This window comes from Lytechinus variegatus, chromosome 19, assembly GCF_018143015.1.
Source record: "Lytechinus variegatus isolate NC3 chromosome 19, Lvar_3.0, whole genome shotgun sequence".
In the NCBI taxonomy this organism is placed as follows: Eukaryota; Metazoa; Echinodermata; class Echinoidea; order Temnopleuroida; family Toxopneustidae; genus Lytechinus; species Lytechinus variegatus.
Genome location: NC_054758.1, coordinates 19,844,989 through 19,869,044, shown reverse-complemented (window position 1 = coordinate 19,869,044; position 24,056 = coordinate 19,844,989). Strand labels below are relative to the sequence as shown.

Below are 24,056 nucleotides of genomic sequence, written 5' to 3'. Positions count from 1 at the left end.
ATGACCCTCGTGTTAAGGTGCACTACAACATTCCACACAACAAACTGCATGTTTACTTCATACACAACCAAATTCCAAGCATTCGTCGTGTACCACAAATCAGGTGAGATGTTGGAACATTTGGCTTAGATTCACGTTGTATTATTTTTTTCGATTAGCAGAGGTTTATTTACGGATATAGCTTCTTTGCATGATTGCTTATCGGAATCGGCTAACAGTCCTGAGAACTTGTATATTTTTAACTTTGGTCCTTGTTGTATTTGATATAATCAATATGGAAAAGGGGTTTAGGAAAGTCAAAACCAAACAAAAATACATATATTTGTGCAGACACTTCAAAGGTGACTTTCGCTAAGATGTCTGTGTTTGACCGTTCAGTTTTGAGGGCCTCATATTTGTAACATATCAGAGACATGTGACCTTAGAGTTGAGACACCCAAAGGTAAAAACAAAAATTCCTTTTATTTCTTTAAGCGGGAATGCTGGTTTGCGACTCGATGGCGGAGCTGATCATTATTCTGGCGTCGTAGAACATTTTTATAGGCCGTTGGGACTCATGACAGTTTGCAATGCACTCTTTTACTTTAGACGTGGACATAGGCAAGCATATGTCATAGGGCCTTTATATACAGTGAGCTCAAGTGTTATGTCATAATTACCGTTGCACATATTTGCCACTTTGCCTAAATGACAATTGACCTAGTAATGCGCGTTATTCCTTTGACCACAAGAAAGGCTGCACGTTTACCCCATCATTTGCCAAATTAACAAAGCTACAAATTGTTCAAAAGGTGAAGGAACAGCTCCTCTCAAATCGAACACAATGGTATTTTGTTTCTATTGAAGTTTTAAACTATGGGTTTGCATTCTTCAAATGATGATAATGCGTGGTTTTTTAAGGATCGGATGCTCTTCAATCATTGTCGATGTAAGGATTTGTCTTGACCATGTCGATCTTTCCGAGTTCACGACACGCTTATTGTCATTCACCCGTTTTGCATAGGCTTAACAGCAAACTCTCATAATCGTTGCCCGGGTGTCCCGGTGAGAAGGAGTAATAGCTTAACCCAAAATATCACCGAGCATCGACAGTGAGTATTCGTGGTCGTTCTTGTCGGTTAAAAAAAATAATACGCGTTAATTTAAGATGTACAAAAAATAGTTGCACGATTTTTTTCAAACGAACAGAGGTAAGGATGAGGTTTAAGAATCATTTGATTCATTTAGAAATACCAGATAAACTCTTTCATTCACATAAAATTACCAGAATAAACTCGCTCGTTGACGAGAAATTACAATTTCTGGCAACTGAATGATGTATGTTTACCTTATACTCGAACAAACTCAAAGCATTGGTCAGATACCACATATCAGATGACGAATTTTATTCAATGGCAAGGACAAAAAAAATATTGAAGTACGAGAAACATCAGAAATTATATCACCAATTCATGACATCTACCGGTGAGTGGTTAAGCATGTTCATTATTCGACATCAGCAAGAGCAAAGTGGTGAAACTTTGGCCACAACTATTATGTTGATTTCGAAATACATTTGCTGTATTGTACTGCATGTCTCCAGGCTCTAAAGTTTGATATAGCTAAGGGGTTTCCAAGGATATGTTCTTTTATATGGAATTGTCTCTACCATTGTTGTTAAAATGAGACACAGTTTGCCCGATTTGGGGTTTAAAGTGAGGAATCCGGTTTTTTATCTGCTACACATTCGTCAGACAGAAAGTTTACAGATACTGCTCCACTTAAATGGGAAGTTATTGCTTTGGTAGGATATTTCACAGTCCCCTCCCCGCCCCACGAGCCATACATGTATGTCCGAAGTGACGATATGCTCTAAATGAGATTGAAAACTCAGTGAAGCTACTCGTTCATCAACTTTAATTCCTAAAGATACCAAGCATTGTATCTTATCAGATGCTTCAAATCTATGAGACTTATAGTAGTTTGAAGGGGAAAAAATAATCATTTTTTTTTTCTAAATCTCTTACAGGAGCAACCAATTGTAGCGCCCCATCCATCCCAGCTCACGCACACCTTACAGACCGCCGACTGAACTACAACTACGGTGACAGGATTACTGTAACTTGCAATACCAGCTCGGATAGCTTTACCATTCAGTGCCACAACAAGGGACTCTGGAGTGGCCCCCAGATCTCTTGTCCTGCACCTGCATATGCAGTCGGTAAAATCGAAGTTCTTATTCAATATCAGTAGAACATGATTTTTTTTGTAAACATTAACAAAATAAAAGCACGAGCAAGATGTGCCCATTACACCACCTGCAAAAGATTATTGATGTTGTTTTCACAAGCAAAATACTATTGTACTAAAGATTTATAATCACAATCATTAGTTTAAGTAAAAAAGCAATCCATTAATTATCCTTCAGTTTAATCATTAACATACATTTTAACCACTCTCTTAACTATCTTAAATGAAAAATACGTGAGTTTCAATGTAACCTATTACGGCCAAGTGTTCGTGAAATTCGTTAAGTTCACGAACATGGTTATTTCAAATAAAGTACATAAATTTAGAAATACTGTAAGCGAATAAATAATAAATATCATCTTTTCCTCGACATAATTTCTTTTGCCCGATAGACCCTAATGATATATTTTTTTAATTCTCTCCTTAGGTCTTCCAGCCAAATGTAGCGCTCCACTAATTCCGAGGTACTCGTGGATTCCATCTCTTCAGTTGAGCTATAACCATGGTGAAAGAGTGACTGTCCAATGTGACAATAGCAGTGTTCAACCCTTTACACTTCGATGTAATACCACAGGCTTATGGATTGGCCAAATGCGACAGTGTCCTCCCCCAATCGCAGGTGATATATCACAGATCCTTCCGTCTAACTCCTAAACCAAGTTTGATGGAAATGTCAATCGGCAAAGAAATTGCAGTATTTCAATAAAAACCAAGTAAAATAATAATATGAATCGAGAGAGGTACATTTGGTAAACTACAGTAAATACCTGATAATATTCCCTGGATTTGTCGATAATGTATTTCCATCTAAAATCATGGTATCAAATGATTACCGACTCGAGTTGCAAGTAAAATAAATCTCCACCAGTTTAATATAACGTCATGTCACCCTTTTAAATTCGACATGAACTTACTATATGTATTCAACATTACAGAGCCGGTACGATGTAACACTCCGTACATCCCGAGGTATGGGACAATTGATAACCTTCGTCTGGACTACAGTGTTGGCGACAGTGTTAGGATCACATGTGACAGCAGTACTGACAGCTATAACCTTCGGTGTAACACTGATGGGTTTTGGACGGGGAGCGTTCTTCCGTGTCCGGCACCAATTGAAGGTAGTGACATGATTTCACTCAATTTCACTTGCTATTTTGTCGTTGATGGTTCGTTTGTGGGTTGGGAGCAAAGGATCCACGTACTTCTTTACGTTAACTTAAGGTGATAATCCCCATTGCACTTACGTTTTCAGTTGTTTTCTTTTTTTTAAAACAGATCCAGAGAAGTGCAGCGCCCCTTATGTTCCAAGGTATGCCACAATCCAAGACTTCAGAATGAGCTATGACTTCAGTGAAAGAATAACCGTGACATGTGACAACAGTTCCACACAGTTCACCCTACAATGTCACACGCATGGCCTGTGGAGTGGTCCAGTAGTGTCTTGTCCAGAACCAAGCAGACGTAAGAACTTAAATAAGTTTTCGATTGATTGCCCAATATCCACACTGAGAGGTTGTTCGACATAACTCTGTTATTGTGCACGTGTTTGACATATCTTGTTTAATCTTTTTTCCTCTCTCCATTTTATTTAAGTAGGTATTTTTTATATCGATGTCCAATTTATTTTACTATTTTCATTTTCCGACTTAGTGTCTCTTAAAGGAAGTCTCATTCTTCGTAAAGGTTCAACGGTCATGTGCTTAATACGATTAGGTATCGTACCTTGAACCTAACATGATTTTCTGAAATGTATATTTCCAGCCCCTACAAGGTGCAACGCTCCTAGCATTCCAAGATATTCATCAGTTCGAAATTTTCAAGCATCTTACGACTTGGGCGCAAGGGTAAATGTAAGATGTGATAATAGCTCGATTCGATTCGCACTCAGATGTCGCACTGGTGGACTCTGGGAGGGACAGGTACAAGCTTGCCCGACACCTGTAGAAAGTAAGTCTGGTTTGTGAAGAATTGGAATTAGGAATATACTTACCAAGGCAATGTACATGATGTATGTTAGGACAAAATTGGAAAAGGTCCCTGAGCATTTTACAGAGTACAAGCTGTTCACTGCGTCTTTGTATTTTGGAAATCATTCACTTTAAAGATATTGTGGGATTTTGTTTAGTGGCGGATTTATATTAATTTCCACTTGCGACTTTGTAATGTTTATGTACTGTATATACATGTATGTATATTTATACATATATAGCGAGATAATTATACATAAATATGAATTTATACATGTTTTAATTACTATCAAATTCTCGACATTTCTTTTTTCAAACTCCCAATTATGTCTAAACATTACAGACACGAAATGATCATCATTTGTATTTCTTTCGACTTTAACATTTCGTTTCCCACACCCAGAACAGTGTAGCGCCCCTTACGTCCCCAGGTATGCCACAATCCAGGGCCTCAAAACAAGCTACGACTTCAATGAACGAATTACCGTGACATGTGACAACGATACTAGACAGTTCACCCTCAGATGTCACACGCATGGCCTATGGAGTGGCCCAGTCGTGTCTTGTCCCGAACCTTACAGACGTAAGCACTTAGACCAATTCTTAATATTTGTTAAGTTATTAAGATTACCGAATCAAAATCCCTGCCATTGTCCATGAAATGATGCAACAGTCACTTTTTAATTCACAATTCATTATCAGTATATGGAATCATAACGTTAATTCATAGAAGTTGTTAAGATATATAAACTTTCCTTTCTACCCAAATCTGTCTGCATGATTGGCGTCGATTTCCTTCAGTTATTTTTTCTAGTGATATTGTGATTTTGAATCTTGCCTGTCCACGATGAAATAAGAATTGTACTTCGAAATAACTGATGTGAAGTGTTCCCTTTTGAAATTAACCTAGAATTTATTTGTACGAGTTACCGGTCCACATATAGGATGGTGCATTATGTTCAATGTTCAATCCTAGTGTCAGGTCCCCCGTGTAGCAGACACCATTTACTTACAATGTGTAGGCCCTATTTAACATTACAGCACCAATACGATGTAACAGTCCGTACATCCCACGGCATGGGTCTATTGACAACCTTCGTCTGGACTACAGTGTTGGCGCCAGTGTAAGGATCACATGTGACAACAGTACAGATAACTATAGCCTTCGGTGTAACTCTGATGGATTCTGGACGGGAAGCGTTCTTTCTTGTCCTGAACCAATTGAAGGTAATGATATGATTTCATTCCATGTCACTCGACATTGCGTCGTTAGAGTCGATGGTTTATATGTGGGTTGGGGTAAGACCACAGAATGAGCTTTGATTTTAATGAAAGAATAACCGTAACGTGTGACAACCTTTCTACACAGTACACCGTACAGTGTTACATGCATTGCCTAAGGAGCGGCCCAGTAGTGTCTTGTTCATAACCTTACAGACCTAAGAACTTAAATAGAATTGGATTGTCGAATTCAAATCCCTTCCAATGTCGACAAAAATGTACAAACATCGCTTTCTGAGCCATCTGATTGATTACTGTTAATATATCGAAGCTGTTTTACACGTCTCATTAATTGTGTAAGTATTTGACATATATTGTTCTCTGTTTATTTTATTTAAGTAGGGATTATTTACATCAGTGACAGGTTCATATTATTGTATTTGTTTCCGACTTATTGTCTCTTAAACCTCATTCTTCGTAAACGTTCGTCTGTCACGTGCTTAATACCTTTAAATTTGATTATCCTGAACTTATCATACTTTTCTGGAATTTATCGTTTCAGCCCCTACAAGGTGCAACGCTCCTAGCATTCCGAGATATTCATCAGTTAGGAATCTTCAAGCATCTTACGACTTGGGCGCCAGGGTAATTGTAAGATGTGATAATAGCTCGGTTCGATTCGGGCTCAGATGTCGCACAAGTGGACTCTGGGAGGGACAGGTAGCAAATTGCCCGACACCTACAGAAAGTAAGTCTGGTTTCTGAAGAATTGAAATTAGGACGAAAATTGGCATGTGCGTAACCCATGGCATAATCTACAAAACTATAAGATCAAATTCTGGGGAAAATTTCATTGCTACTTAATTATGCTGACGTGCATGTCACAACAGTTCTACACAGTTCACTATACAATGACATATGCATGACCTTTGGAGTGGCCCCGTAGTGTCTTGTCCGAACCTTACAGACGTAAGAATTGAATTCAAAAACTTTATGTCGTCAAGATAGTCCAGTCAATACAGTTCAATGATCATTCGCTGATGTGGAATTCAGTATAATATGGTGTCTATAATAATAATACATACACATCAGTAGTTAAATGTATTGAAGTAGTACGAAAAAAGGAAATGTTGTCTTTTTCAAGACTCTTTCATTTTGTATGAAATCCGTCGTAAAGTATATGAATAGTGTTTCAGGATGATTTTCATTTATTTTGAATATCAATCGTTTATTGTAAGTAGTACTTTAAAATGAATGTTGTTAATAGATTTCCATTCAAAATTGTCTTTGAAATTGTAAGCTCGAGTTACAAGTCCAAATAATCATCCAACGACTATATCATGTTACCCTGGTATAAGTTATGACTTCTTTACAATGTGTTTGTCACAATTCAGAGCCGGTACGATGTAATAGTCCGTACATCCCGAGGTATGGGTCTATTGATAACCTTCGTCTGGACTACAATGTTGGCGCCAGTGTAAGAATCACATGTGACACCAGTACGGACAGCTATGACCTTCAGTGTAACTCTGATGGATTCTGGACGGGAAGCGTTCTTTCTTGTCCGGAACCAATTGAAGGTAGTGATATGATTTTCATTCAGTTTCACTCGCTATTCTGTCGTTACTGTTGATGGTTTATACGTGCGTTGGGGTAAAGCTCGGACAACGGACAAATGAACGTCGTCTTACTTCATGTCACTTCCAAGTAATAATCCCTATTGCGCTTACATTTTCATTTTTTTTTCTCAAGAGCTCCGGAGAAGTGCAGCGCCCCTTGCCTGTTTAAGTGATTGGCTTCATCTCAAAAAAAGGCTACAGGAATTTAAAAATAAAAAATTGTAAATGAGTGGAATAATCACACAACGCCACACACAAACCATTCTGGTGATGTCCAGCAAGCGGGGGATAATCTGAGCACATCGCATGTCTGTCTGTGACTGAGTTGAGTAAATGCAGAGACACATCGTGTTCAGACTAACCCTGCTTGCCGGGACATCACCAGAATGGTTTGTGTGTGGCGGTGTGATTGTTCCAGTCATTTCAATTTTCATGTTTATGTTCTGTAGCTTATTTGTGATTGATCCAATCACTAAGAAATGTCTGTGGAGGATATGTGTTATAAACAGGGAATTCTGTTTAATCGCATCGTATTTTCATTTTGCCATTTTTCTATCTTTTGCCATTTGTTATTTTAAACATGACTAAAATAAATATATATTTTTCCGTCTTGAAATAAGCCATTACGCTAAAACTAATAATATCACTAAGAAGTGTTATCCTATCATTCCGTCAATAATTTTTTTTTTTATTCACAGCTCCCGTGAAATGCAGCGCACCATACGTCCCAAGATATGCAACAATACAAAACTTTCAACTGAGTTATAACTCTAGTGATAATATAACTGTGACATGTGATGGCAGCAGCACTCAGTTTATCCTACAGTGTGACACGAACGGTCTGTGGAAAGGCCAGGCGGTATCTTGTCCGGAACCTCCACAAGGTATTTAATGTTAAATTTATTGGTATTTACCGCAATATTCATCTACTCGAATTAATTACAAGTAATTGGATTGATAATGACATTGAATTTAGATCCGAAATAATATAAGGATTGTTTTCATACTTCCTTTTGCAAATACGTTGACACACACATTCTTTTCCTCTGAATAACAGTAGGTGTTATGAAAAATCATCACGTTTATGAACACATATGTATTAGATTTTGCTGCCCTTCCTTTCTATCAGAAAAGTGTCCTGGGCCTATTGTATCATTTCCTTTAATCTGCAGATTCGCTATAAAGAGGTTGAAACAAAAAATCAAGTTTTGGGAAATCTATTCTGATTTATATTTCATTTCATGTCCATTTAAATCCCCCATTTCCAAAATAGTTCCAAGACAATGCAATGCTCCCGCTCTCCCAAGATATTCAAGTATTGAGGGACAGCAATTGGCGTACAATGCTAATGACGAGATAGCTGTATCCTGTGACGGAAGTAGTTCTCAGTTCACCCTTCGTTGTAACAATGCTGGAATATGGACTGGATCTAACATCGATTGCCCTGCGCCTGATCCGGGTATCTCTATCCTACTTTATTTTTGTTTTGAAAAATATTAATGCTTATTTTATTATTAATTCATGAACATAGATATGATAAATGTGTTAATGATAAAGAGTTATGATTATTTTTTAGCACAGGGCCTAGTCTGCAAAGGCCGTACAGCGTAATTCGAAATCCCAGAGATGTTACTCTTGCAAGCGAAAATTTGAAAATTAGTTTTATTTTAAAGTGTTTTGCGCGCCTATTTATTGCCACCGAAACCTTTGTAAATTTACTACATTCTACAAATTTTAGAAAAATTTTAAAATCACCAACGGTCCAAATCTGACCCTATTGTAATAGACAGTAAAACATTTGGAATTGTACGTCGTCTTACAAGCCCTTTGCTTGAAAAAAATGATTTAAACCTTTAACCTTTTCCAATTTGTTTAAACGAATTGAAATAGTAGTTGTTAGAGTGACAAGAATAAAATACGTACTTAAAATTTTGAACAGCGTTTTCACTGTGTATTACACCAAATTATAATTGCCCTAATATAATTGTCTAGAAACAGAAATTATTTCTTTTTCCATAAAGTCGTATTTGCGTTTTTAAAACATACAGGTGCCACTCATCAAACCTTCTGTAGTGCTCCGGTCATTCCCCGTCATTCAACCAATCAGAATCTTCGTCTCTCATACAAACCTGGCGATAGGGTTAATGTGACATGCAATGAAGATCCTAGTTCTTTTCTATTGGTATGTCAAGAAGGGATATGGATTGGACAAAACATAGTGTGCGAGGAACCAGATGTAGGTATGTAAACCCCCACATTAGCGAGTTTTTCTTACAAGATGATGTCATAACCCTCCACCTTTAGGCAAGTAGAAAATCGTGTTAGGAGGGGCAAGCATTTATCAACCTATAACGCAATAGCTTATATGATTTCAATTTACACCCCTTTTCCGCAAGATCTATCCATGATTTAATTTGCCACCCAAAAATAAACGCACTGCATATACATAATTATATATATATATATATATATATATATACGTATATTCAATAATAACCCAACCCCGTCTTGAGTTCAGTTTTCTAGCCAGGCCCCCCCCCCCCCCTTCAGGTGGTTTGTTTATTGGATCAACAAAGACTAGTCACACTCGTAATACACAGTTTTCGAAATGCCACGTCACAACGAATTCAAGAAGTACTGTGAATTAACCAACTACCAACGGTTTATGTACAATGTAGATGATAAATTGAATAACAACGTCTTTCCTTTATGACTTTTTATATTGTAACTTCCACTATTGATTCCCCACTTCTCAATAGAATGCGACCCACCAATCATACCAGCTGTTTCATCTGTCCAAAATTTAAAACCTCGCTACAAGGTCGGCGACGAGGTGAACGTTACTTGCAACGGCGACTCTGATTGGTTTATTTGGGAATGTCACCGGGATGGTAAATGGCGAGGAAGGGCCATTGATTGCCCTATTCCAAGACCATCCCTTGGCCATGTCAGTGCCGTTCCAGGTATGTATTTAATCAATGCATTCAGCTTTCAAGATTATAACTTACCATAGTATACCATGACTATACCATGAATGGACATACATGGTAAAAAGTAGGTTGTGTGTTTAAATATTATTTACTCATCAACTCTTGTTAATATCATATTATATGCATTTGCTTAATGGTTAAATAGAAGATATCATTTCTTCAGGTGATTATTTACTTTTGTTAAATTTCTTATGTAAAAATTATTCAGTGTCTTCATTATTATCATCATACACTTCTATTGAAAAAATCAATATATTTACATAATTGAGAAGCTTCATATATTCTTTGAACGTTTACCTACCGAAAAAGGGAAAACAATGGTTATTTGAGTCTTTACTTATAAAATAAAGCGGTAAAAGTGATATACTAACAATCTTTAAAACATTTTTTTTCAAAACTCTTGGCATTCTATATAGGAAATACTGCAGACAGAAAAGCTGAGAATGAGAGGACAGGTTTCTTAACTACGGTCCTGCTTGTAACGGCGCTGATCGTTTTCGTTTTGGTGTTGATGTCAATGGCAGGCTTCTCGATCTTCGTGAAACGGTTAGTATTATGCTAATTAACCTTTATCTTATATGTTATATATATATATATATATATATATATATATATATATATATATATATATATATATATATATATATAATCTATATACATATATTATACAAAATCTATATGCATATATTATACAAAATATATATACATATTTCTCTTTCGATTGTGCTAATTTATTAATAATGGAATTACAGAACTCTTGAAATGAGTTTTCTTGAATGGTCCGTCGGGTCATCATGTTCAGTGCGGATTTACTCAATCCAATTGAAATGTCATACAGTATAGGTTTATGAAACAACCGCTGAAAAATATTTTTTTTTCTTTCTCGGACATATATTTGATTACTATTTGTTAATAATATCATAAGGTCAGACAATGCTCTTTCCATTTACTATGGCCACTCCCCGAAAACAATTTCGATGGATGTCCTTTCAGTATCCATTCGTTGGTATGATTTACTGATGTGTTTAACAAAAAAAGAACACATAAGGTACTTCACAACTCACAAACAAATTGTCAATGTTGGTTTTATCAGACTCAACAATTATTGTGTTCTTTTTTTCTTTTCATTTGTCTATTTCTCGTGGCAGTCGTGTCCGTTCATCGTCAAACGAATACCTGCATGCTAAAAGTACTGATCGGGGACCACTCCCGGACGTCCCATCGGGCATGTCGGGTTACGCAGGTTACATTACAGGTGACAAGCCTTTGTACACGGAACCCTACCTCCAACCAGACCGCAACACTAAGAACTACGAGGACTATGATACCCCACGTTAAGCTACCTTGCTCAAATCGGCATCGGCGATTGTTGAACGATACAACGAAGAAGAACGAAAAAAAATATGATTACAGAAAAGATATTTACACAGAGAAATATAAATGACATAAGATGAACCAAAAAACATAGACGATTACTTACAATCCATTTTGTTTGTGGGGATGTGTTTCATTCCTACCAGACCTTGTACTATTCGGGGGGTGTACAAGGCACAAAGAAACTTCTTCTTGAAGTTTTGTTAAATACATTTTAGAAGTAATTTGCATTGTTGCCATGTTTATGAATAATTATTTTATATATCAAATCTTCAAAATAAGCTATTCCGAAAAAAAGAAGAAATCAAGTTTGATTAAGTGTAAACAAGGGCTTCATATTACAAAAATAATAGATTATTAAACCTAAATTTAAATATGAGGAACAAAGATATGGAAAAATTGAAACAATATTTCATCTGTAATGCATTTTTTTCATTTATTTATTTAATCACGGCATACCCACTTCAGCCTACTGGCTGTTCTTCTGTCATTGATTTTAGTCGAAATTAAATAAACCAAACTTGAACGATATAAGTGAACTAAAAAAAATATTTCAAGTATTGATCTTACTTTGCATGTGTGTGTTTGGATGCCCTGTTGATATACAGGAATTGTAGATATACACACATTAAATTTAGATTTAGATTTATTTATTTCCGTTCAACATTTTTTTCAAAATACAATCAAAGTAACAATACATATTCAATATAATAGATATTACAGAAAAATCAATGACATCAATGACAAATCAATTACAGACAAATCAATGACAAATTATGTTATCAGAATATTTCTAGCAATAGGAAGAATAATTTTTTTATGTTCTTTTCAGTTGCACAGTGGTAATGACTTTTATTACAGATATTCATTGCAGTTGGCTGGGGAGAATAAAAGCTTTCAAAAGATTTGCCGAAGATTTCAAGCTATACAGTAATTAGATGCTAATTCACGGTAGTTTAATCTATATTCAAATATTAGTTCTTGGTTTGCATTTATCAAGCGCCTGTAAATTATTGCAATATCAATGATCACTGTTGGTATTACCTTGAAATATGTTTGTTTTGGTCAACATTGGCTTTAGTTGACTATTGAGTATAGTTTCCTAGAGGTAAAAAAGTATCGGGCCTATTTGAAATGTGGTTTCTGTGAGAACTTATTCTCACAGAAACCTCTGTGCTTTTCTTTTCAAGTTCTCTTTAATTCAAGTATGATATTTAATCAAGGCATTGTTTTGTTTATTTAAGATATGTTCTATTCTGTATTATTTCATGCATTTCTAATTTGTTTGCATTGTGCATGTGTCTTTTTTTAACCTATTTGAATTTGAATGAATATATAATTAAATTGAATTGAATTTCATAATCTGGAACTATGTTGTACTTCTGGAATTGATGGAATTTAAGACAAAGAGAGGGGAAAAAATAAGAAGAAAAATGTAGTTCATTGCGTCGTGATTTTCAAGAATGCGTCAGCGTAGTTGAGTAAAATTGATCATCTCTGAATCATAACTTCATTTGAACAATAATCAAATTACAAATTAAGTTCTTCAATTATTCTACTATAAAGCATTATTTCACGTTTCTTCGCATCCAAGCCGGCATATGATAACTGAGATTTTATATTCATCAAGTCGCCAACGCCTCAAACTTTTGTTTTCTGCTATGAATCGAGGAAAATTAATTGATACCGAAATATAAAATTGTATTAAAAAAAAACATTGCAATAAAGACTACTTACTTTATTAATTTCGTCCCTCTTATCTTTCATCCCCTCTCCACAAAAAAATATATATTTATATATATCTATATTAAAATAAAACGATGACAAACCTTACATTTATGATGCAATTTGCTCATAGCGCGCAAAGAGACTTAAAAGCAAATACCTACTTTAATTTTTTCAACCCATTTTGGCGTATTTTCCTGGCGTCTTTTGTGTGTGCATGTTCTTCACTTTAATCAGACCATTTTGTGTGTTACAACTTCGACGGCGTTGCTGTTTATATATTTTCTTGTTTACGAACTGGTGGTAAAACTGTCAGACGGTAGTTGGGATCAACTGTTTTATTAATCATGTCATCCTCAAGTCAAACCCAATCACATTATCATCAGCTTTGATTCAGTACTCTCAGTGATGGAATACCTTCAAATATACCACCTCGCTCGATATGACTATAGTGTTTAGTTGTGCTTACGGGATTGCGCATCTCCGAATCTACACATTATCTACTACAAAAACATACCAAAATTTTCGTCGGATGCCACAAACCAGGTGAGACGTTTAAAGATGATGTTGTGATTGTGAAAAAGTTGGAGGATCATTGTTGTTTTAATCTCCAGAAATTTAATCTTTAGCTCAAGTAAATATCATTTGGTATCCACTAGGACCGCAGTCGGAATAGGTAAGGTACACTGTAGGTAGCTGAAACAAAATAAAAGAAATTATAATAATAATTGAATTAACAGAAATAACTGTAAATAATTTAACAGCATCGAAAAGAGCACCTTTGTTCATATTTATTAAGTGTCTATTATTGTAATTTAGGAGTTATGTATGGATACGATATGTTTTAGTGTATACTATATACACAACGTTTGGTAGTACATCGTAATAAACACGCATGTTGGTGAGCTTGTACCCAGAAAAAAAAGTGTATACAATTGATGGGAAAGGCCTGAAATCAAATGTCCGACTCCCCTCTCATATGCCAATATGAAAAAGAGAATACATAATTAGACTAAAATGAAAAAAAAAATCTGACAATCTGACGATCCCGTATAAATAGTTTAAGTTGCTAAAGGCGTCAAGCATTAACCGAGTAAGGACAAAAATAACGTGTATCATTGAATGGTAAGTTAATTTTGTTAGTTAAGCTCCTATAAGATGAGAGGGTAAATGGTTCAATCCAAAGAACTGGTCAACTCGGCAGGACCCTGAAAACCATAATCAAAACAGGGGGTGTTGGGGTTTCGTTCAATGGATTACCACAACCAGTCCAATCACAGATGCAGAATTCGAATTTTCTTTTTCTAAAAAATAAAAACGTGTAAGAAGTCATAACATGAAAACAAATTTCAATGTTCTCTATTACAAGCTTGCATATCCAGTCCATTTTTCAGGTAGAATATCAAAGGATTTTAGCCACTTTCGCCTCGAGCTCGCTCTATTTGATTGGTGAGAACTATATTCTATTCATGAGTCACCGCAAGCAGTCATTGATATGTCCTTTCTCAAATCAGTTGATAGGAATAAGAATTTCATACAAAACAAAAGAAATAGAAATAGTTATTGCTTCAAAATCATGTTGCATTCTATAAAGATGTTGATATCAAGCTTAAAAATAAATTCAAATCCTTTCATACGAGAATTCTGTTATACTTTATGCCAACTCTTAGTGCACAGAATTATTAGCCAAAGTGATAGTGGGGGCGTGGTGGTCTAGTGGTTACGACTATCGTCTTTCAATCAGACAGACGTGGATTCGAATCCTAGCCCCGGCGTGTTATCCCTCAGTAAGAAATTTACAGAAGCTGTGCTGCACCCTACCCAGGTCGGGTAAATAGGTACCCGGTAGGATTTATTCCTTGAATGCTTTAGTCCCTATAGGCGGAACAGCCAAAGCCGGTAATATTATGATCCCAAGTATCAAACGCAGTAGAGTATATGCAATTATTGTAGCTGCGCTATATAAATGTATTATTATTGTTAATTATTAATATGTATTTACAGTCTTATCATCATCATAATATGGAGACATGTGCTGATATGAAACAACTTTATTATAGTCCGTTATGTCCTTTACAAGCCCGATAGAATATATACAGCAAACCAAAAGGCTTGGTCGACGTCAAGCTTTCAAATTTATTTGAAATGAACTGTACTATTATGATAGATGGTCTCTGTCTTCTTGGGATACTCATCTGAAGCCGGCAGTCATTTGTCATCAGCTTGAATTCATATTGGCATTTCTCTGATGACGTAATTAAAACTGAGTGAAATTAACTAAATCATATAGCTGCGATTACAGCATTATCCTCCGTAAAGTCTGCACGTATTCTTCATACTCAACCCCTTACCAAGCCTTCCTCGGATGCCACAAACCAGGTGAGACGTTTCAAATACGTATTAGAGCATCCTGCTTCTATGCTTCGAACTTAATGGGAGATGAAACATATTTATCAATAAAGTATTTCACTTGTCGAATGAATCATACTGCAGTATTCTCGTGGTCTTTGAACGAAAATAAAACCTTTTTAGCAATTTCGCTTGCATTTTGTGATTAAGTACACCAATTGCTAAAGATTCTTACGTGGACCCACATATTGACAAGTACCTGCTGGTTCGTTAACTTGCGAGTTTAAGTAGAAGTTGTCGAAACTAATTAGAAACATAAAGGCAAATGCTAACTTTGTAGACATGTAATTTAAAATTTATATAGGGCAGATGAAAAAAAGTCAAAGCCAATGAACCTGATTGAGTCAGTTTTCTTGTTTTATTTTTAAATGTTCTTAACCTGTCCATCCCTGAAACGAAATAAAGCGCGCACGGAGTGCGTAATATTAGGTAAATTTGCTACCCAATGCTTAAAGGCATATGCTAACGTTGTAGACATGTAATCTAAAAACATATCAAAGGAGAGATGAAATATGAACATGAATTGCTTTCTGTCAACCTTCAAACTCTAAGACCAAAAAAAAATCGAAAGAAATCCTTTTGGTATACGTTATAATTGATGGTTTTGTGTAATGTCTAACTTGCCAATAATAATAGAACACTTAAGTGTATGGATGAAATTAAGATGGTATTTCCCGTCACTTTATATTTCACTTTTTGAAGCACTTAATAATGTTTTTCGGACGCGATTCTTTTTCTTGTAACATATCACAGGTACAGGTGACATATGCGACCTCGCAACTCAGATTTTTTTAAAAGTCAAATCAATGTTAGCAAATACCTTTAAGACGTTGAATGACCTTTAAATATTCTGCTTATGGCAAAACGTTGTTAAAATGGTTGTTTTGGTTAGTTTTATTCACTATTAAAATCCATCAAATATAAACCAAATATACATTACATGATCAATTGACTATATTCATCAATACTTAATATAGCAATGAATGCAATACAAAATATTTAAAGAATTCATATCTCAGAGATAAACTCGTTTCAGATTGAATACGAATCGCTAACCTGTTCTTCCCCATGGCCCATATGATGATGGAGAAGTACAAGACAAATGATGGTAATAGACCGATCATTCCAAATTGCAATATTTATCATCATGTGCCAACGAGTGTAATTTGAACCGAAACATTAATCCCAATGGCATGATTTTCTCAGGTGATTCACAGAAGTGGGAAAATTGAATATATTTTTTTAGGTTTTCTCGGTGAAAAAACCTAAAACCTTACGATGCATACATTTTACACTTACAAGACTAGTGTAGGTCTATTATTCACTCATGTTGCATTCCATATAATCCAAATTGGAGGTACATGTATTCTTAACAAGTTTTTGAATTGATTAAAGTCTCCGTAAAGCATATGACACTTATTTCATTTCGTGCATGGATGATATGGATAATGGATTTTATAAGGGCATTTGATCTAGGTCACTTGTATTTGCTTTATCTTCTTCAAGAAGAAAAAAATATATATGACTAACTTAATATCTTCTGTATGCATAATAATTCGTATCAACGCCAACGACTAATCTTGCAATAAGGATCCGGTATGTATAATGATTCCATGCATAACTGAATCTAATTTTCTGGATCACCACCAATAATAATAGGAATGAATCAGACCTTGATTTGTTCATACTCAAAACTTAATTTCTTTAGGCGAAATTACTTATTTTTCTACTTTGTAAAATATTCAGCATGGTACGAATGTATTGAGCAGTGAATTGATTTGGTATCTTTCATGTGGATTAGTATTACAACACTACACAGCCTCAAATGAGAGACCTATATGTTCTTCCCCGAGGTCCGTATGATGATGGAAAGCACTAGATATGGTAATAGACCAGTCATTCCAAATTACAATATGAATAGGTTATGTGTGTTTATTTAAATTGTCTACAATTGATTCTAAAATATTTTATAGCAATTCAATAGACCAGTTCGTAGTCACTTTATGGACAATTTTGTTCAAATGACCTTTCATCTCTTTCAAAATGTTAGGCAGATTTCAAAGCAAGATATTACGTGAGCATGCCTTACATAGCAGGATGAAGTCATTGAAGGGGTGTTCTCATCAAGTTTTAATTTTTTTCAAAGTTATTTTTATAGCATTGGAAACTTTATTTTTTTAATTCCTGAGTGGATGCTATTAAGAAATGAACATATAAAATTATGTCCAACGAGATGCAAGTTGGGCTCCAGTGGCAATTCTAAACCATGATGTAGAAGCGAATATTATGATTTCAAAAATGTAGTGAAGATTTATTATGGTTGATAAAACTTCGATATTGATTTGTTAAATCACGTGCCACTTTTTAAATTTGAGGAAAAGTTGACTGGTGAATAATTTACTCCTTTGCAGATTCGATGGAATTTTGATAATCAAATAATAAAATAGCATTTGCACACAATCATCCCTTCGCAATACGTCGCCTCCTGGGTCGCATTGCCTGCATAGGGCTGAGAACAGGAGCGACTTCGGTCATAATACTTAGTAAGGCTTCAATATTTTTATTTAAAAAAGGGGAAATGTTTGCCACTGTTTTCTTTCAACGATTAAGGATTAATCGGTAAACACTTTACCTATAAGCAGAATCGATGGAATTTTAATGTTCGAATCATTATAAAATTGCATTTGCACGCAATCACCCCCCCCCCCCTCCCCGCCACCCCGCTCTACGTCGTGTCCTAGGTTGTATCACATGCAGATGAAAGAACATTTGCATTCATTTCTTAAAACTGAAAATTATGAAACGTGGTAAAACGTGTGCGGGAAAAGAAAGGAGCCCTGGGCAGGTCATGAATACGAATTGCAATGTCTTCCTTGCTTGTTAGTCCATATATATGTATAACGATCCATTATTTGTGATTGCTCTGGTTTAAATCTGGACTTTGATATTCCTTGATACCATTCGATGGAAAATCCAAAGTAACGATTGGACTAGATCAAAGCGCTTAAATGCAATTGGAATAAACTGTTCTACACTTGGTGGTCCCAGTCTTCCTGGGCTACTCGTCCGAAGTCGGTGATCATTTATCATCAGCTTCAAATCAAATTTGCCTACCTCAGATTACATTATTGTATCAATTTTACGAAAGTGCATGTATCAATGGAACGATTATATTAAGTGTAACCATTAAAACTGCACGTATTCTTCATACTCATCCCAATACCTAGCATTCATCGGATGCCACAAACAAGGTGAGACGTTTGGAATGTTTTTATATATTCATGTAGGTCTACTTAGTAGCACTTGTCCACTCGAATTGAAGGGCATGTCGATCTCTTGAGAAAACACTCCATGGCGTACGAATGCATCGTTCAGCAAGTTAGTGTCTCTGGTCTTTAGCACAAACCATTGACAAGGTTAACACGCTCTTGGACATGTTGGAAGACTCGAATCCATCGTGTGACGCAGTTTGTAGATTATAATATATAGTGCACGCACGTGAAAGCAAATAGTGTCTGTTTGGACCTTAACTCCGAGCAAGGAGATGTTTGACAAATGTACCAAGGCTCGTCAGTAAACTAAATCCGTACCAAGGCTCGTAAGTAAACTAAATCCATACCAAGGCTCGTAAGTAGACTAAGTCCATACCAAGGCTCGTAAGTGAACTAAATCCATACCAAGGCTCGTAAGTAAACTAAATCCATACCAAGGCTCGTAAGTAAACTAAATCCGTATTTAGTTTACGAAAGGAAGGGTGATGAACCGAATAACCCGATGAATGACAGGACATTTTCAATAATTGTTGAATACTCTGGTTCTTGCAGCACATGACAATGATGATGGATTGATGGATAGATCGATATAGGCAATAAAGTGATTAGTCCGCACGTGAAATAACATCACGTGACAATAAGGGTAATTTGAACCCGAAACATAAAGCCAGTGACGCGACATTCTTTGATGATTCATAAATGCGTACAAATTTAATATAGTTTGAACGGGTGTTCGGCGCCAAATAAAGCTGAAACGTAACGGAGCGCATATTCGACATTTTGGCAGAGTCTTAGCGTGTTGTAAACTCGGGTTCAATCACGTTCATGTAATCAAGATGAAGGTGTTCATACACGTTTTCAAAATGAATGAGAATCTCGTAATGGGACTTCGTTCGTGGAAGCTAAGAAGAATAGACTAATGATAAGTGCATTCGATTTTGTGATAGACGCTAGCATTTTGAAAATAATGATAATAATAATCAGTTCTTTTAAAGCGCATAACACATATTAACGCATGTCCCTATGTACTTGGATGAAACTAAGGAAGGAAATTGGAAAGTACAGTGCCGGCCGCAGGAAACGTCACGTCCGAGCACGCAAACACCCTAGGGGCTTTCGCGTCTAACCGAGGGTATTCAAGGGGAGCAGACTAGGGTGTTTAGCCGCGCCCCCAGTTTCCTGCGTGCTCCATAATATTGGCCGTGCCCACACTTATCCTAGGGTACCCTAGGGAACGTAAATTGCATTATGTTTACATGTGCATGTACTTTGGTTATCTTGTGACAGACCATTATGTTTTTAAACTACCGTGATCGAAATCTATTGTAGATTAATTTTTTTGATTGTAGATGTTGTTTGTTTTCTCTTCTTTCATTCTTTAATTTCTGTTTTCCCTTTCAATTCTTTTCCCTTATTCCTTCTTTCCCTTTCTTCCTTCCTTGCTTCCCTCCTGTTTTTCTTCTGTCTTTGTTTCCTTCAAATAATGAAGGAATTCTTTTTCTTTCTGCCTGTCTTTCTCTTTTCCTCCATTTTTCTTACTTTTCTCTTTTCTTATCTTACGTTTTTTCTTTCACACATTTATTCATCTTCCCTTCCTTTATTTCAATTCTTTCTTTATTCAATTCAAGAAATGACGGAAACCGTTATCTGTCTTTTATTCTTTCTTTCATCCTTTTATTCATTTTTTTTCCTTTTGATTTTTCCTTATTTTTTCTTTCCTCTTAATTCATTTCTTGTTTCCTTATTTCTTTCTCTTTTCTTTTCTTTCTTCCGCTCACCCTCCCTTCCCCTTTCTTAATGTATTTTGTTAACAGGTCTAACATTGTGTAGCCTTTTTGTTGATTTTTTGGCCTGGCTCGGTTGATCCGATTGTACATAGTGCTTTGTCGATTGTCCCGTATTTAATTTTGTGAAATCTGGTCACCCTGGCTGGAACATCGAATTGATTATTTTTCATGTACCGCAATGAATCTAATCAATTAATCTAATTTAATGCATTAGGTAAACTTTTCCTTACGCCTTACGTGGGAGACATACATGTATCATACAAAATTGTATTTAGTATAAATAGGACACAATTTTCATTTAATGTAAAGGAGATCAATTCTCTATCTTTTGGGATAATTTTTTTTCTCCATATGTACCCATTTTTCTCCCTTCAGTGTGTACTATACACCTAATCCCATCTCCTTATGAACAGTGTAAGAACTAGAAAACATTTGAAATATTCTTCCTTGAGTTTTAAGGGGGTAAACAGGGTGGAATTATCAAAGAAGAAAGAAAGGCATATAAAAAAATAGATTAAAGACATTAATAAGCAGACTTGATTTTTTTTGTAAATCAAAATTGACAAGTTATTAACAGAGTGAATGTTAACAAGCATTAATGACAAACTTAAAATAAAACAGAATTATGAATATCAAGGGCATTCGCAAAGTCTCATTATGTTAAAACAAACGTGCGGTCAACATTGTATGGTAAAGGGTGGTGGGCACTGACTTCATTACAAGTTAAACAGATACTTTTTTAGGGAAGTATTAAACCTATCTAAATCATGTATATTTCTCATATAATTAGGAAGTGCATTACATAGGACAGAAGAGGCATGTGCAAATGAGCGCTCACCATATGTTTTGGTATCAATGGAAGGAATAGCAAACAGGCGCTTTGTGCTTGATCTTAGAGTATGATGTAATCATTTGATGTAATGGGATTGTTGTTATTATCTTGGCCAAAAGATGCCAATGATTAAGCTTGCGTCGAGGCAAACGTCGATTGGCCCTCTTTCCTTGTATTCAATGCTGAAGAGCATTCCACCATCTGCTGAACTGTACTTCTTGTGCGACATTATGCCATTGAAATCGCTGTCGTTCCACTGTGAAGCAGAATCCTATTGGATTGGGTCCTTTTATCTTTCAGAGATATAAGTTGTTAGGTAACTTTCTGATAAGATGATCTTGAATTACATCCTCTATGTTCAAGATCTATATTGGTTTTCCCCAGTGTGTGGATGGAGCCAACTAGGTTTTACGCAGTATGAAATCATTGTCACATAATTCGACACATTTTTCTAGATTTACTTCATTAGCAATTTCGTGATAATTATTCTATATTTTTTCTCTCTTTTTGTTTTTATTGTTTGCTTGTTGGGCGTCTCGAAACACATACAGTATAAAAATATACATGTTAAACATTTTTATCACTTTTGACAATAATTTAAGGGATACCGATAACCACACATGCGCATAGTTCATCTGAAACAACGTTCGAGTTGCAAATTCTTGAGAGAGTACTGCAAATGTGTAACGATAAGAAGATATACCAAATGCGTCAAACAATTCGTATCTCGATTTTTTTTTCAATTATTAATAAGTACTTGGTAAATATTGAACTTTGTAGAATAGCGACCGTAGATTTCGAAATTTCGAAATGCAAAGAGTTACATGTAGATATTAGATTTGCACATACATGTAATTCACCCTTCCCCAAAGTCGCATTCTTTGATGGCCTACGTCTGTTTAACATGCAGGTAGATAAAGTAGCTGCAGGGGCGGTCAAATAAATTCACATCCCTTGGTTGTGTGGAAATTGTATTTCTGAAAATGATAAGAAATATATACGTTTACAGAAATGTAACATTGTTTAGCAGATTACGAATGTTGTCTCTTCCCCTTTGCTGTTCTACATTCTGTGTAAGTACATGTACCTATCATTCACGAATGAGCTGATTCGAAACTTGATTATCGATTTTCCAAGATTGATTCGTATAAATTTTTTACTAAATATACAGACTTGGTCCACGTCAAGGTTTTAAATATCATTGGAAAAAACTGTACTATAAAGACAGATGGCCTTCCTGAGCTACTCGTCCAAATCAGACAATCAGTTGTGGTTCAGTTTTAAAATCGGATTGGCCTATCTCCGATTAGGAAATCTTACTGGAAGCTACGGTAAAAGCATTTTTATCCATTAAGTCTGGATGTATTCTTCACTTTCATCCGTGCACCATCAAACATTCATGAGAGGCCATAAAGCTAGGTGAGACGTTTAAACATGGCAATAATGTCATTGTTTTCTTTAAAGTTAAGAATAGGGAAGGTATAACACCCATGCATCAAAATGCAAAGTAACCGGTGTAAATAAGTGCTCTGTGATTTGTTGATATCATTTTATAAGTTTATTAGCAGATTACATTACTTCATCGTGTATACCCGATGTCAACATACAATTAGGGCTAAAAGGTATTACCTTCATTGCCAAAGTACTACCAAATATACACACCTTTGGTGTACTGATGCTTACAAAATGTCGTAAGAGTGTACTGTTCTATTATTGGTGGAATCCATCTTATTGGGCTACGCGCAAGAAGCCGGCTTGTATTAGTCATCAAAATAGAGTTAACCAATGGTAACTAATTAAATACTCGCATTCATATAGCAGCTATACCAGTATGACCGAAGTGTACAGCTGCGCTTACGACAGTTTGTGAAAAATACTATACACGTATTCTTCATTCTCAAACAAATACCAAGCATTCCTCAGATGCCACAAACCAGGTGAGACGTGTGGTAGTGTATTATGTATTCTGGATTGATACTATTGGTGTTTTATTCAATGATTGAGTAAAGGAACATTAACGAAGAACACCCACAGCTCCCCACTTGTCATTTAAACAGAATATAACGTCTGGACACATACATGTAGAGAGTGGGGCGAAGCAATAGTGCACTTGCGTTCTGTTAGGGTCACCTATCTATTTAGTGGTTGTTTAATGATAAAAAAGGACATCAAAGAATACTTTTGTCAAGACTGATTCATTGTACTTTCAGGGCTTCCCTTGACATTATTTTGACCTCATTTTTCTAATCGTAAACAATGTACAATTACAACTTAGTGAATCCTTGTTCAGATGACAAGATCACCTAAGCATGGACGTGGCCATATTCTTGATGCTTTCAACACATGATCTGGTCATCTGATAGAGATATTTAATATGGTATTCTGGATCATTCGACAGTTGCATGATTGTAAATGTTGCCAAATCTCGTCCTGAGGTGAAACGGTCCGTTGTACGTAACTTCAAATCAATTGACCATCGTCCGTTGATAAAGCAGAGCAATATTGCTGGTGTCTTTCCCCTGGATGTTCACGCTGCAGTTGCTCAGTGCAACATAAGTTTGATCAGTCTAATAGACAAGCATGCGCCTGCTAAGTTGTGCAAGGTCAGTCTTCGCTTTCAGGTTCCTT

At 35.8% G+C, this 24,056-nt stretch overlaps 1 protein-coding gene across 1 annotated transcript; it reads left to right on the top strand.

Moving 5' to 3' along the window:
• Positions 1-12,791, top strand: LOC121405758 (CUB and sushi domain-containing protein 3-like). Its single transcript, XM_041596712.1, has 16 exons — positions 1-103; positions 2,009-2,200; positions 2,657-2,848; positions 3,165-3,350; positions 3,508-3,693; positions 3,994-4,179; positions 4,603-4,782; positions 5,241-5,426; positions 5,983-6,168; positions 6,815-7,000; positions 7,738-7,923; positions 8,313-8,498; positions 9,088-9,279; positions 9,799-10,002; positions 10,446-10,575; positions 11,178-12,791. The coding sequence occupies exons 1-16, from the start codon at positions 1-3 to the stop codon at positions 11,365-11,367; spliced, it is 2,871 nt and encodes a 956-aa protein (XP_041452646.1). The 3' UTR covers positions 11,368-12,791.
• The last annotated feature ends 11,265 nt before the right edge of the window (positions 12,792-24,056 follow it).

Excerpts from the sequence above, each read along its gene's own strand:
- LOC121405758 (XM_041596712.1), top strand. The coding sequence starts at position 1 with ATGACCCTCGTGTTAAGGTGCACTACAACATTCCACACAACAAACTGC. Across the intron at positions 2,201-2,656 it reads TGCACCTGCATATGCAGTCG|GTCTTCCAGCCAAATGTAGC; the intron begins GTAAAATCGAAG and ends TTCTCTCCTTAG. Across the intron at positions 4,180-4,602 it reads TTGCCCGACACCTGTAGAAA|AACAGTGTAGCGCCCCTTAC; the intron begins GTAAGTCTGGTT and ends TCCCACACCCAG.